Genomic DNA, 15,100 nt, shown 5'->3' with positions numbered 1-15,100 from the left:
ACTTTTATGTTCAACTCCTCTTGGAATAAAGGATAGCATTCCATTAGTCTTAATTACTTGATGTACCTGCATCCTAATGTTTTGTGACTCATGCACAAGAACACCTCGATCCCTTTGCACATAGGAATTCTACAGTCATTCTCCGTTTAAGTAATACCCTGCTTTTTTATTCTTCCTGCCAAGCTGAACAGCTTCACATTTTCCCACATTATACTCCAATGCCTGCCACTGCATCTCTACTGATCTAAGCCTTAACCTGATTTCCCAGTTCACTTTAGCCAGCTCTGTCTTCATGCTCTCACAATTGCCGTTCTTTGCACATTACCAGATCTAATATAGCCTTCTCTCTGGTTGGTGCTAAAACATGCTGCTCTAAGCAACTGTACCAAAAATGCTCTATGAACTCATCATCCAGGCTACCTTTGCCAATCTAAATTGTCCAATCTATTTGTAGATTAAAATCACTCATGATTATTGTTATGACACAGCAGTTATTAAAAGCTGAGTTGTTTAAATCCCAGAGGTTAATTTGAACAACTGCCATAACCTCTTTTTTCATTTAGTATGGTTGAGATGCAGCTCTGAATTCAGTAATAAGACCACCAATCCTCAAGAGGCTTTTTACATAAAGCTAAATTAACCATTTATTAATTTAGCAAGAAATTAAACACATACACATGTCTACAAATTACTATCATAATAACTTTTAAACAAATCCCAAAATTAACCACTCCCAAGTAAATCTTCACCAAGGCAACAATAACCCATAGACTTTAAACAGACACCAGGCAAAGTACATTTGACCGTACAAATTCAAAATTAGGTTCCTTTCAATTTGGTTCCTTTGCAGACAGTTGTAGGCTTAGAGGATGGTTAGATGTTAAATGCCTCTGACTCTCACACGCAGACTCCTCTTGGTTTATATCTAACTTTCCTTTTGAATGTAAATTTTCCATTGTATTACTAGGTTTTTAATTTTAACTTCTAACAATAAATCTTTCATTCCACCAATTTTATTAGTAATATGAACACATTGCTTGGTGTCTCCTAGCTAGGTGCAAGGTACCTTTGATATGAGCTCCCATTATTTCTTCCTGTATACCCCGTTCTCTAGTGTGGCTACTATTAGGGGGCATATAAACCATTCCCACAAGTGAATTCTTAGCTTGACTATTTCTCATCTTTACCCAAACTGATTCCACGTTTAGATCTCCAGAATTAAGGTCATCTTTCTCTATTGTACCAATGTCATCCTTAATTATCAGAGCTACTCCTGCACCTTTCCCTAGCTTCCTGTCTTTCTAACTATCATGTACCCTTGAATATTTAGGTCCCAGTCTTTGTAATGGCTATCAGATTATACATTTTTATTTCTATTTGTGTTTTCAATTCATCTGTTTTGTTATGAATTGTTTAAAAATTCTTTCACAGGACGTGGGCATTGCTGGCTAGGCCGGCATCTATTGCCCATACCTAATTACCCTTGAGAAGGTGGTGGTGAGCTGCCACCTTGAACCACTGCAGTCCATGTGGTGCAGGTGCACCCACTCTGCTGTTACGGGGCGGGGGGGGTATTCCTGGATTTTGACACAGCGACAGTGAAGGGATGCTAAGTGCATTCAGATAGAGAACCTTTAGTTCTGTCTTTTTATTATTTTTGTAACCTCTAGCCTTACCTGCTGGTAAGGTTTGCATACTCTGCCCCTTCCTGATGCTGATCATTTCCCTTATTCCTACTTTGCTTCTCTTGCCTTGCCTTCTCTCTTTAATTTATCACATCTCTCCAATCTTGATCCCTTGCCCCAACTATTTAGTGTGAAGCCCTCACTACCACTCTAGTTATATGACTCACCAGGACACTTGTTCCAGCACAGTTCAGGTGAAGCCTGTCCCAACAGTACAGTTCCCACTTTCCCCAATAGTGCCCCGTGAAGCAAAACCCATTTCTCCCATACCAATCTTTGAGTCAGGCATTTAACTGTCTAATATGATTTACCCTATGCCAGTTTGCTCATGACTCAGGTAATAATCCAGAGATTATTGCTTTGAGGTTCTACTTTTTAATTTGGCCCCTAGCTGCTCATACTCCTATGCAGAGCTTTTTTCCTACTTCTACCTATGTCACTGGTACCTACGTGGACCACAGCCACTGGATCTTCCCCCTCCCACTGCAAGTTCCTCTCCAGCCCAGAGCAGATGTCCTGAACCCTGGCACTGGGCAGGCAACACCGCCACCTGGCCTTCCGTTCTTAGCTGTAGAGAATTCGGGGCATTTTTTTTTTTTAATGCAAACTGGAATTGAATCTGTCGAACCCTTCCAGCCCGTGGATTTTCAATAGAGCTGGATTTGAACCTGGCTTCAGTAAGATGTTGTCTAATTCTCTGCACCATCACATCTGTCGCATGCTGAAAACCTGTTCCAATTGTGCAGGCAATAAATGTCTTCCTTGATTTCTCTTACAGGAAAGTGAACATTTGAAGAAATTCCAGGTGACGTGGGAACTTCATAACAAACACCTTTTTGAAAACTTGGTGTTCTCTGAGCCACTTCTGCAGAGTAGCTTACCATCACTAGTAGCACAGCTCCGGTAAGCTCCTCTATAACTAGAGTGCTTTGGGTTTTATGCTTTGTTAGACAAAAACTGTAAGGGAATCATATAACTTCGAGATTTGTGTTCTGCAACATTGCTGAAGTGAGAAGTGCTTTTTTTGGCATCCAGTCTCCTTGCTAGCCATTATTGGATTGTATGGAATGTAAAGCATCTGGTTAACTAACCTCTTGAGGATTTTGTCTGCTGCTTTGATACTAGCCATGCTTGTGGCCTCTTAGAACAAGCTGGTTATGTATGGAGTAATTATTGTGCTACGTTATGGGAGTTTTGTGCAGTTGTATATGAATTAAGAGCAGGAGTAGGCCATTCGGCCGCTTGAGCCTGCTCCGCCATTCGATAAGACTCATGGACTCATAGATGTCTACAGCACATATGGAGGCTATTCGGCCCATCGTGTCCGCACCGGTCAAAAAGATCTGACCATGCTAATCCCATTTTCCAGCGTTTGGCCCATGGCCTTGCAAGTGAATATCTAAATACTTTTTAAATGTTCTGAGAGTTTCTGACTCAATCACCCTTTCAGACAGTGAGTGCCAGACTCCCACCAGCTCCTGGGTGAAAAATTTTTTCCTCAACTCCCTTCTTAGCCTTCTACCTCTTTTCTTAAATCTATGCTCCCTGGTTATTGACCCCTCTACTAATGGAAAAAGTGCCTTCCTATCCAACCTATCTATGCTCCTCATAATCTAATACACCACTATTAGGTCCCCTCTCAACCTTCGTTGTTCCAAGGCACTCCATTGGTTATATCTTGGCAACCTGAAAATGACCTATTTTATCTCTACTCTTCTTCCTGTTAGTAACCAATCCTCTATCCATGCTGGTATGTCACCCCCCAACACCATGAACTCTTATTTGCATAGTAACCTTTGATATGACACCTTATCAAATGCCTTTTGGAAATCCAAGTACAACACATCTGCAGATTATCCATGTTGCTTACTCAAAGAACTCTAATAAGTTAAAGACAATATCCCTTTCACAAAACCATGTTGACTCTGTCTGATTGCATAAAGATTTTCTAAGTGCCCTGCTATAACCACCTCCATAGGGATTTTCCCTATGATAAATGTTAGGTTAACTAGCCTCTAGTTTCCTGCTTTCTGTCTTTTCTTTCTCCTTTTTATTCTTTATTTTTTTCATGGCATCTGACTGTTGCCCATCCATGATTGCACTTGAACTGAGTGGCTTGCTAGGCAATTTCAGAGGGCAGTTAAAAGTCAACCACATTGCTGTGGGTCTGGAGTCACATGTAGGCCAGACTGGGTAAGGACAGCAAATTTACATCCCTGAAGGGATTTAATGAACCAGATGGGTTTTTACAACAATTGATAATGGTTGTCGTGGTCACTTTCAGTTCAAGCTTTTATTAATTGAATTTAATTTCCACCAGCTTTCGTGGTGGGATTTTAACCCATGTCGGACATGATAACCGTTCATTGCATCCACCATTTCCTTATTTCCCATTAATTCCCCAGACACACACTCGAGGATCCATGTTCACTTTATTTCTTTCCTTTTTAAATACCTGTTGAAACTTACTATTGGTTTCATGTTTCTAGCTGGCTTTCTCTCTCATTCTAATTTCTCTCTCATTTTTTGCCACTCTTTGCTGTTTTTTTTATTCTGGCCAATCTACTTGCCATTAATCTTCACGGAATTGTATGCTTCTTTCAATTTAACACTATCTTTAATTTCCTTAGTCAGCAATAAATGATATGTTCTTCCCCTAGAGTCTTTTTTTCTCACTGGAATGTATCTTTGTTGAGTGTTATGAAATATCTCACTTGCCTGCCACTGCATCTCTATTGACCTACCCTCAACCTAATTTCCCAGTTCGCTTTAGCCAGCTCTGTCTTCATAACCTTGTAATTGCCTTTATTTAAATTTAAACACTAGTCTTAGACCTACTCTTCCTGCCCTCAAACTGAATGTGAAATACAATCATATTATGGTGCTCCTTGACTATGAGGTCATTAATTAATCCCGTGTCATTGCACTTTACCAGGTCTGGAATAGCCTGCTCTCTGGTTGGCTCTAGATTGTGTCGTTCTAAGAAATTGTCCCAAAATACTCTATGAACTTACCTTCCAAGCTACCTTTGCCAATCTGATTGGTCCAATCTAAATGTAAATTAAAATCGCCCATGATAATTGCCTTACCTTTCTCACAAGCCGCCATTATTTCTCCCAGTATACCCCACCCTACAAGGTTGTTATTGTTAGGGGACCAATAAACTACTCCCACAAGTGACTTCTTATCTTTGCTATTTTTTTATCTCTGCCCTACCTTATTTCAGTTGACCAGCATCCACTCTAAATTGAGTTGTAGCTCCCCTCCTTAAACATCACACCCCGATGGCCAACAGAACATATTTCTGGGATTTGAGCACATAACCTAGGCTGCACTTCAGTGCAGTACTGAGGGACTGCTGCACTGCTAGAGCTACCTTCTTTCAAGTTAAATGTTAAACATGCAGGTGCAAGATTAGCAGTACTGAAAGTTGGTAAATCATCTGGTCGAGATGGGATGCATTCTAGAGTTCAATGACTGTTACCTATCAAATCCTCGCCCATCTTTCCCAGAACGCCATGTTTTAATCCCTCTAATCATCATGTTTGCTTTTTCCTGCCATAGTGCCAAAAAGGCACTTACCAAAATCACAAAGACATCTCATATAAATGTAACAAAGACCAACTATCACCTCTTTCCTTTTTGACCTGCCTGTAGCCAGTTGACCACACCATCCTCCACCAGTGCTTCATTATGGGCCAATTGGGTGGGACTGCCCTCACCTGGTTCCGTTTTTATCTTTACGAGCATAGTCACAAAATCACTTGAAATGGCTTCTCTTCTGACTCCTGCATCATTACTTCTGGTGTCCCCCAAGGATATACCCTTGGCCGCCGCCACCTCATCTACATGCTTTCCCTCAGCCACATCATCTGACAACACATCAGTTTCCACATGTACATTGCCTACACTCAATTCTATCTCAGCACAATCTCTCTCGACCTCTCACTTGTCAGGCTGCTTGTCCAACATTCTGGACTGGGTGAGTAGAAATTCCCTCCAACTAACTATTGGGAAAACTGAAGCCTTTGTCTTCAGTTCCCCCTACTAACTGCGTTCCCTAGACACCAACGACATCCCTCTTGAGGGTGAACAAGACTGTTCACAATCTTGGTGTCATATTTTATGCTGAGATGAGTTTGTAGACTTGACTATTCCAACACACTCCTAGCCAGCCCCACCATATTCTACCCTTCATAATCTTGTGGTCGTTCAAAACTCTGCTGCCTGCAGCCTAACACTCTCTCAAAGTTCTGTTCATCCATCACCCCTGCCCTCACTGACCTACATTGGTTCCCAGTTAAACAATGCCTTGGTTTTAAAAATTCTCATCCATGTTTTCAAATCACTGCATGGCCTTGCCCCTCATTATCTCTGTAATCTTATCCAGTTCAATAATCCTCTGAGATATCTGTCCCTAATAGATTGTGGGCAGGCTTTCAGAACTTAATATCAATTTTTTTGTTTTGCATTACATTAAAGATAGATATAAGTGAAAGTTATGTGAAGTGATGCACTTTGGGAGGACTAATGTGGAAAGGCAGTATATTATGAATGACAGAATTTTGAAAAGTGTAGATTAGCAGTGATGGTGTCAATATACAAATCCTTCAAGATGGCAGGGCAAGTTGGTAAAGGTGGTTAAAAATGTATGTAGATTACTTGGATGTGTAAGTGGAGGAATAGAATATAAAAGCCAATGGATCATGCTAAACTTATAATTCACTGGTTGGACCTCAGATGGAGTATTGTGAATAATTATAGGCATCACATTTGAGGAAAGTTGTAAAGGCCTTAGGATGCAGATGATGTTACCAAGGATGAAGGACTTCAGTTTTAAGGAGAGGTTCTCCTTGAAACTGAGACAGTTAAGGGGTAACCTAAATGACCTTTTCAAGGTGCTGCAAGGCTTTGATATAGAATAATTACTTCCTCTGGCTCGGTGGTCAATAACTAGAGGTCAGATTGCAAGTCATCAGTAAAGGATCTAGAGGGAGATTCGTACAAAATTTTCCACTCAGAGTAGGTGGGATCTGGAACCCTCTGCCTGAAAAAGTTGGCAAAGCTAACTCTAAGATTTTAAAAGGGAGTTGAGCAAGTGTTTGAGGATGAGGAACTTACAGAATTGTGAACAAGAAGTCCTTTCAAAGAGGCAACATGGACTTTAGTGTTATAAATTTTTCTGAAGCTGAGAGCTTGTCTGCCCCCTCAGGTGGATGTAAAAGATCCTATGGCACTCTTTAGAAGAGGAGCAGGATAGTACTTCCTGTATCCCAACCAATATTTATTCTCAACCAGTAAGTTTAGAAGAAAAGATTCTCTGGTCATTATTGCATTGGTGTTTGTGAGCCCTTGTGTGCAAATTGGTTCTCTCATTACCTCCATCACAATAGTGACTATACTTCAAATAAACTTCGTTCATTGGCTGTAAAGCACTTTAGGTCATGTTAAGGTTATGAAAGTTGCTGTGGAAATGCATTTCTTTTATGTTGTTCCATCATGCTTGGCCAGATTACTATCTGGGTCGCAAATGCCAACCCATTATCCTATCCAGTGCCACAGTTTAAAGAGCAGTGATGTAGGATTCAAATTCCAGTAAACACGAAGAGTGATAATGTCCCAAAGAGGTACTGACTGCCGAGATATGGATCTCTCTGCTAGTATTTGTTTAAAGGGAGATGGGAGAAGGAATTTGGTGTAGAGACCCAGCAGGTGGTTTGGTGGGGCAAGTAGGGAGGAAAACAATTGTGAAATAAATGTGCTTGGATTCTTGAAGCGAGGTAAGTCAAATGGCCTTTTCTAGCTCTAGATTTAATTCATCTCGACTGTTGAACCAGTGCAGACCATTGAAATAATATAAGCAGGTTTAAGAAATGATTGGCTAGATTTCTGGAGAGATGAGGATTGAGAAGATGAGTGGGAATTTGTTGTATTTAAAAAGTGACAGTTCTGTCGAAGGGTCATGAGGACTCGAAACGTCAACTCTTTTCTTCTCTGCCGATGCTGCCAGACCTGCTGAGTTTTTCCAGGTAATTCTGTTTTTGTTTTACAGTTTATTAAGGTCCAGTGGGCATTTCCTGATCCAAAAAGAATTCTTAGATTTCAAAATTGCAAAAAAAAATTCTGCAGTTAATTTTTGGGGTTGGACAAAAGCATCATCAATATAATTTATTGTTCTGTGACTGTTGCTCCCAACCAAAAAAAACCTCAGCATGAGTTTTTCCAAATTTTTAACCACAATGCTCCAATGAATGTCTTTTCTCCAAGTACAGTTCTGTATTAGAGTCAATGTTGGTGCAAGTTTTATTTTTCTGCGTTACTTGGAATTTTGAATGTAAGCCGTGCCTTTTTGTGCTATGGTTATTGGCCTGTTATTGATTGTGGTCGGTACCTGATTGGTTTCTCTGACACACTATTTGTCCTGCATTGTACACTTCTGCAGAGGGTGGTTCCAGGGGAAACAGGAATGACCATTATCACTACAAAAGCAACCAGTGAAAGATGCTATAGAGCCAACCAGGTTAACTTTACACTCCACTTACTCCATGTCAATGTTAATAGAATACTGCTTATCAAGCTAGAATACACATGCATGCGCACAAATTCAGAGCAGTACTGAGGAAGCGCTGCACTATCGTTTTTCAGATAAGGTGCCTGCCCCCTCAGGTGGACGTGAAGGATCTCGTGGCCTTATTTTGAAGAGCAAGAGTTCTCCCTGGTCTCGTAGCCAACACTTATCCCTGAACCAGTAACTTAAAAACAGGTCATCTGGTCATTATCACATTGCTGATTGTGAGAACTTGCGATATGTAATTTGGATGCCATGATTCCTACTTTACAACAGAAGTCAACTTGAGAAAGTACTTCATTGGCTGTAAAAGGTTTTGGGGCATCCTTAGATTTTGGAAGGCCAGTCAAGTGTAAATCTACAGAACTTAGGTCATGAACAATGCATGAGCCAGACCATACTATGGTGCAGAATGATTGAATGCCAACACTCATTTTTGCCCATGGAAATATTACATGAATTAGCTTTGGAGTTTTGATGAATGAATTAATTATTGATGTTGGTTCATTGTCACCATAGCCTTAGTGGGGCCAGCAAACCTCCCTCATCCATGTCTCAATATTATGCACCTATCTAATTTTTCTTCTCTCTCTTCCATTTTTACCTTCAATATCTCCTTCAGGCATTGCCAGATCTAAGCTTTCAGGTCTTTGTTTCCAATGCCTGTGCTTGGCTATCTTTCTCTAACTGTACTTAGCAACCCCTTTGATTCCTGAATTTCTACTCTTCATCTAACCCACTCATTTTTCCTTCTGTCCATCCAGCTGATTATGAGCATCCTCTGCCATACCCACATTTCAAAAGCTGTTATCGTCCTCTCATTATCTTCAGAGTCAACTCTCATATCCATAGCGTGCAACCCTCCACACTAGAGACTGTACTAGAATTTTTTTCCGCTTCATGCTGATGCTTTTCAGACACTACCTAAGACACTGGCCACGCTTCTTGCAAGAATTATTGACATACATTTATAAATTGACCGGCAAGAAGCATCATGAGTGACCTGCTTTCTTCAACTTGTGTTATGTTCTTGGTTTTCATCTGCCAGAAAATTGAGTGTGTGGAGATTTGTCATTCACAAACCGTTTGGCTCTATGAAGGATTTACTTAAAACCAGAGTTTGAAGATGATAGACCAAAGGGTGTCTTTCCTGCTGTAAAACTCTACTAATTAACCCTGTATTCTGATCTCAGCCTCATAGGGCAGGAGTTTTGCAGCTGGTTTGATGGATTAGGGAGATGGGTTCCTTCTGCTAACCTCTACTCAGTGATGTGCATTGGAAATCTGATCACATGTTAACAATAAGTGAAAATAGGATTAATGTTATGCCCCCTGTGGTCAAATAGCTTGCCAACATTTGAACAATAGCTGAGATGCTAGATAGACAAATGGCGATGAAGTCGAATTAACAATAAAGCTGCACCCCAGCAAGGGGCTACAGCCTTCAAAAGTACCTGGATGAGCACTTGGCACGTCATAACATTCAAGGCTATGGGCCAAGTGCTGGTAAATGGGATTAGATAGGTCAGGTGTTTCTCACATGTTGGTGCAGACTCGATGGGCCGAAGGGCCACTTCTGCGATGTGATTCTGTGATACTGTGAAAAGAGGAAGGGATGGTTGAGAGCTGAAATGAAAAACAAATGCTTAAACGATGGGCATAATTTGAGCATTTGGATATGTTAGTGCCTCTATTAGCCCTTACAATTGTAAATACATGTGGTAGTAAGACGCTATGTTCCACAGTGGTCAACTATGATAAGCATCACCTGGTGTGGCTCAGGAGCCCATGAATGCATGTATTCTAGTCATAAATACTCATTATAATCTCAGTCAAGAATCAGATTCCAACAAAATCTGGTGAACTGTACTTTCTGTAAAACTGCAAAATTAGCCACCCCCTAGGAGTCGGAATTACCAGCGTATTGGGGATTTTATATTGAATGGTGTTATCAAAGGTTTACACTATCAGAACAAAGTTAGTGCACTGACATTTCACCCCTCTCCCTGGTTCATGATGTAGAAGCGCTGGGTATTTTGCTAAAAGATTGCACCTTTGAGTTGAAGACTTTTCTGAATAATAAAAGCACAATTTAAGGAATTTATTTCTGTACCTTAATCATTGATTAGATGATTGCATCCTCCTTGTCACTTACAGAAATATAAGAGAGATGGTGACCTGTCGTTTGGTGTAACCCTGCAAACAGAATTCAGCCATTAGTTCTTCGCTTTTAGCTTGCATCATACTTGTGAACAAAAGCATTGCCTGTTTATAACTGGTTACCTCATTCTCACCCTTCATAGAGCCATAGAGTGCTCATTGAGCCCATCAAGCCTATACCTGCTCCTTGAAAGAGCTGTCCAATTCGCCTTCTCTTTCCTTGTTGCCCAGCAATTTCTTTTAATTTTAAATTTTTTTCAGTTCGAGTGAATGCTTTCCTCTAACTGCTGTATAATGCAGTAATTTTCCTGAAATTGGTTACTCAAGGTTTTCCCTCTGTTATTTTTATCCTCCCACACGGTAATTAAAATTACCAGTAGTTGGGGAAGGCAGTGCATTTGATTGCACCATGTGGTGGAACAATGGGCCACACAGCCTATATTCTCATTTGTTTATCTTAAATATTTGCATTAATACTGATTGATTTTTTTTAAGGTTGGGTACGGCATCCCATGACTCATACAGTGAGGATATGTATAGTACGTTACTACAGCGGTACCTACAGATGGACCAGGAGATGAGTAGAGTTGCTGCAGAGTGGCTGGAGTGTCAAAAGCGAATAGATGACTACGTGGATGAACAGGTGAGGCATTCTTTTATTAAAATCACTTTGCAACTTCAAGTTTACATCTTCAATATTGCCAAAACGTTTCTGTCCTAAAAATACGTACACATCGTCATGTATGTTAAGATGATTTATTGATGGAAGTTTTAGACTGCAATTTGTTTTCCAGAAAGTATTTGAAAAAGTGCTGACTGACTAGTTTGACTATCAAACCAAGGACCTTACTACCTTCACAGTGAGGATTGACTGAGTTGGCTTGTCCAATTTTTTGTTGCAGCTGCCACAGCTGTTTCTTATGACTTCATTTTTAAATGAGCCATTTCAAAGCACAAAGTAACACTGCAGGCAGCAACAAATGTACAGCCCGTTTGCCATCAGCTAGGGTTTGTGATGCAAACGGCCCAAAATCCTTTAACTTTTTGAACTGCACTAAGCTCTATTCCAGTCTAGATGGGAAAATGGTGCTGGGAGGAAGTGCAAGTGAGGGAGCACACTGTCGCACTGCCTTCTCAAAATTAGCCATCCAATAAAAAAGAATTAATATAATTTCAAGAATTAGGATGCATCAGAGGTTCTTCACATCTATTTAGAATTTTCTTTTAAAATCTAGTAATTTCCAGAGCTTCTGGGTCAATTTATTAACCCCCACATCACCACTGCGCACCCCCACCACCCCCCAAAGGTCCCAGCTCAGACCAGGGATCTGTACAGTATTGTCACTTCATGCCTCAACTAACTAAACCAATTAGGAAGTAACATCTGCTATTGTAAAGACTGGAATGTTAGCAGATAACTTAAATTGGACCTTTAAAATAATAAAATGTCCAAGGGACAACAGAAGAGCATTTTAAAACAAAGAATGACTCTGACCTGCATAAGGAGATATTTGGTCAGATGTCCAAAAGCTTGGTCAAAGAGGTGAATTTTAAGGAACCTCCTAAAGGGAGGAAAGCAAGAGGTGTTCGGAGGGTATTCCAGAGTCTAGGACCCAGAGAACTGAAGGCAAGGCCACCATTGGTGGAACAATTAAAATCAGGGATGCATAATAGGCCAGAATTGGAGGAGCGCCGATATCTCGGAGGATTGAGGAGCTGGAAGAGATTTCAGAGATAGGAAGGGAGGGGGTGAGACCCTGGAGGGCTTTGTAAGCAAGTTCAAGAATTTAAAATCAAGACGTTGCTTGACCAGAAGCCAATGTAGTGTCAATTTTTGTGTGATTATGTTCCTGTGAAACACCTTTGGATGTTTTACTGCATTTAAGACACTCTAAATGCAAGTTGTTGCTATATCCAATCTTTAAAACTCCACACAGTGGTATCTGATTAATTTTCTTTTGCTGACGGTTTAACTTCTGTAGTTGTGGACCAAGGTTCTGGCCTTGAACATTCTGACAACAGGTTACAATTAACCTCCATATACCATTCCCTCTCTGATTTTGGAAGGCGCTTCAAATTCTGAAACCATGTATCCAATGCTGTCACCATCTTTAGCTACTTAAGATTGGTGACCATCATTTTGTGATTCTTTCATTCACTTGGAAACCCTCTTTGCTCCAATTTTATTTTTATGCTTTTTTTGTAAAGAATAGCCCTCTGCCCTACTTTGCCATCTCCAGTCTCTTTGTACCATCTAACTAAACCCAATGTCGTCTTGTCTGACCAGCCAACACAGAATGACACCCATTAAATCTCCTTGCCAGCCAATATCCTTCTGACTGTCCATCTCTCTCTTTCTCAACACCTCTTCTCACACTTCCTCCCTGGAAGAATTGGATGGTTAGGAAGCAGTGGTGGCAAGGGCAGCCATCATATGATTTATTCAGGTTTGAGAATTGGAAATTATTGCAAAAAAAAAAGTGAAAATAAAAAGCTGGCATCGGCAAAAACGACTAGGGAGCTTGAAGTCCATGACTCTGATTATCATTAAAAAAAAAACTGATTCACTAGTACTATTTTATGGATGTAAGCCTGTCATCCTTACTCCACCTGTTCCATACCTTTTTCCAGTCCCATTCAATGTGATTAACTCTGAACCACCCTCTGAAATTTGTTACAGTCCTCGTAGAAAACAATAACTTCTTAAAAAAGAGATGAATTTCCTCTTGACCGACAGGAATCACTGAAGGACAAGATTTCATGTTTTCAGACATTTACTGTAATAAGCCAACTAAAATCAGCATAGATCAAACCTTACCTAACAGACAACTCATAAGCCAAACTAATATTTATGCATTAACTAATTAACTCAATTTCAACTTATTTTTCTGTGCGCTGCGCTTCTAGCAGGTGGGTAGCAATATAAGATTAAGTTCCTAAGGTACTCCCAGCTTCCAGCAAGCTCACTTCTCTCTGTCCCACCAGGTGGAACCTTCAGATGTCCTTCGAAAATTGCTCCGCTCAGCCGGAGTATTCAGGCACCAACTTTCACTAGCAGGGCCCACCTTGGCGACTTGTTCCTTAAATCTCCACAAGCCTAGTCAGTCCTGTCCCCTATCTTTCAAGCAGAAAACCAATTTTTACAAGCATTCTGTTTAGTTCACACAAAAACAGTTCACCCTGCTCTTCACAGCAAAAACTGGAGCTTTTCCGCACAACAGTTTGTTTCTCCCTGCCTGTGTCTCTGTCTCCAAAAAGGAACTGTCCCTCTTAGTGTCAAGGTGTGAAAACTGTCAACTGATTTTCAGTAGGTTTCAGTTTGGATTTCTTGCTCCAAGACAACCCAGATCAAATGGACTTGCATTCAGGCAGAAATTTAGTATGATCACCATCTCTCGCCATACCACCCCACCCCTCCCTTCTGCCAGCCTTCCAGAACATTGTGTTCACATAAATTGAAGGAGACATTTAAAAGCATAACTGTTTTGTAAAGCCCAACATTCGTAACAAGTCTAAAAGCAAAATACTGCTGATGCTGGAAATCTGAAACAAAAACAGAAAATGCTGGAAAAACTCAGCATCTGTGGAGAGAAAATCAGAGTTAACGTTTCAAGTCCGTATGACTTCTTCAAGTAACAAGTCGCTTGGCAAGCCATGCAGTTGCTTCAGACTAAGGGTGACTAGTATTGGGCAATAGACTGCTAGACTTTCCAGTGACACCCACATCCCAAGATTTTTTTAAAAATTGAAGCTATTTTATTTTTCATTTCGACACAGTTTTTGAGCATTTTTCTTTTTTAAGACCAGTTGTTATTTCCATAACTCCCACTGTTAACTCTTAAAAATAATTCCCATAAAACACAATTAATTAAAGGCCCTCATTTTATTCTGATTTACTTCAGTACAGTATTTGACACCTATTGTGTTAAAATTGCTTTCAGTACCCTTTGTGAAGGATAATAGTGCAATGGTCCAAAAGTCATTTCCATTTTCATCATTTCCAAAAGGCTTACAACTGGAGGTGACATTATAGTGACATTTATAAGATTCTTTTAAAGCAGAGAAAGAACTTAAAAAGTTCTTTCTTAAAAACTTTAAAGCAGAGAAAGTTCAACAACTTATATTATTGTATACCCTTCATCTGGGGCCACACCAGAGCACTTCACAACGAATTAAATACTTGTGAAGTGTCGCTGTTATAATATAAGCAAATGTGCCAGTTAAGCAGTGCACAGCAAAGTCCCACATATTGTAGAAGATAAGTGACCAGGCGATCTGCCTTTAAAGGGTTAGCTGAGGGTAAGTTCCCTGCTGTTCCTTGAATAGTGCCATGGGATCTTTTCATCCTTGGTCTAAAGCCTCATTCAAAAGATAGCAGTTCAAAAGAATGCACCTCTGATTTATCAATCTGGACTATGTGCTCAAGTCTCTGGGGTGGGTTTTGAGCCCACGTTTTTCTAACTCAGTGGCGACAAAACCTCTGCTGAGCCAAGACATCACCTCAAGGTTGGTATACCAACACTTTTTAACTTTAAAAAAAAAAATCAGTGAACAGAGCTGTGCTGCAATTATTGGATCCATTTTGAATAGCATTTTCCGTCCTTGTTAGATGGCAATGAAGACTAAGCAACGCATGCTGAAGGAGGACTGGGAGTTCTTCAAACAGCGTCGGTTGTTAGAAGAGCAG

General features: G+C 40.4%; 1 protein-coding gene across 1 annotated transcript in view; it reads left to right on the top strand.

The window, feature by feature from the left end:
* fam193a (family with sequence similarity 193 member A) overlaps positions 1 to 15,100 on the top strand; it is a 241,280-nt gene that overhangs the window by 169,379 nt on the left and 56,801 nt on the right. The window contains exons 7-9 of the mRNA XM_041186547.1: positions 2,464 to 2,588; positions 10,909 to 11,056; positions 15,023 to 15,100. Coding sequence (XP_041042481.1) covers positions 2,464 to 2,588; positions 10,909 to 11,056; positions 15,023 to 15,100 — 351 coding nt within the window. The remainder of the gene's footprint in view (positions 1 to 2,463; positions 2,589 to 10,908; positions 11,057 to 15,022) is intronic.

Source organism: Carcharodon carcharias, chromosome 4, assembly GCF_017639515.1.
Source record: "Carcharodon carcharias isolate sCarCar2 chromosome 4, sCarCar2.pri, whole genome shotgun sequence".
Taxonomy (NCBI): Eukaryota; Metazoa; Chordata; class Chondrichthyes; order Lamniformes; family Lamnidae; genus Carcharodon; species Carcharodon carcharias.
This window is presented reverse-complemented; position numbering and strand designations above follow the sequence as displayed.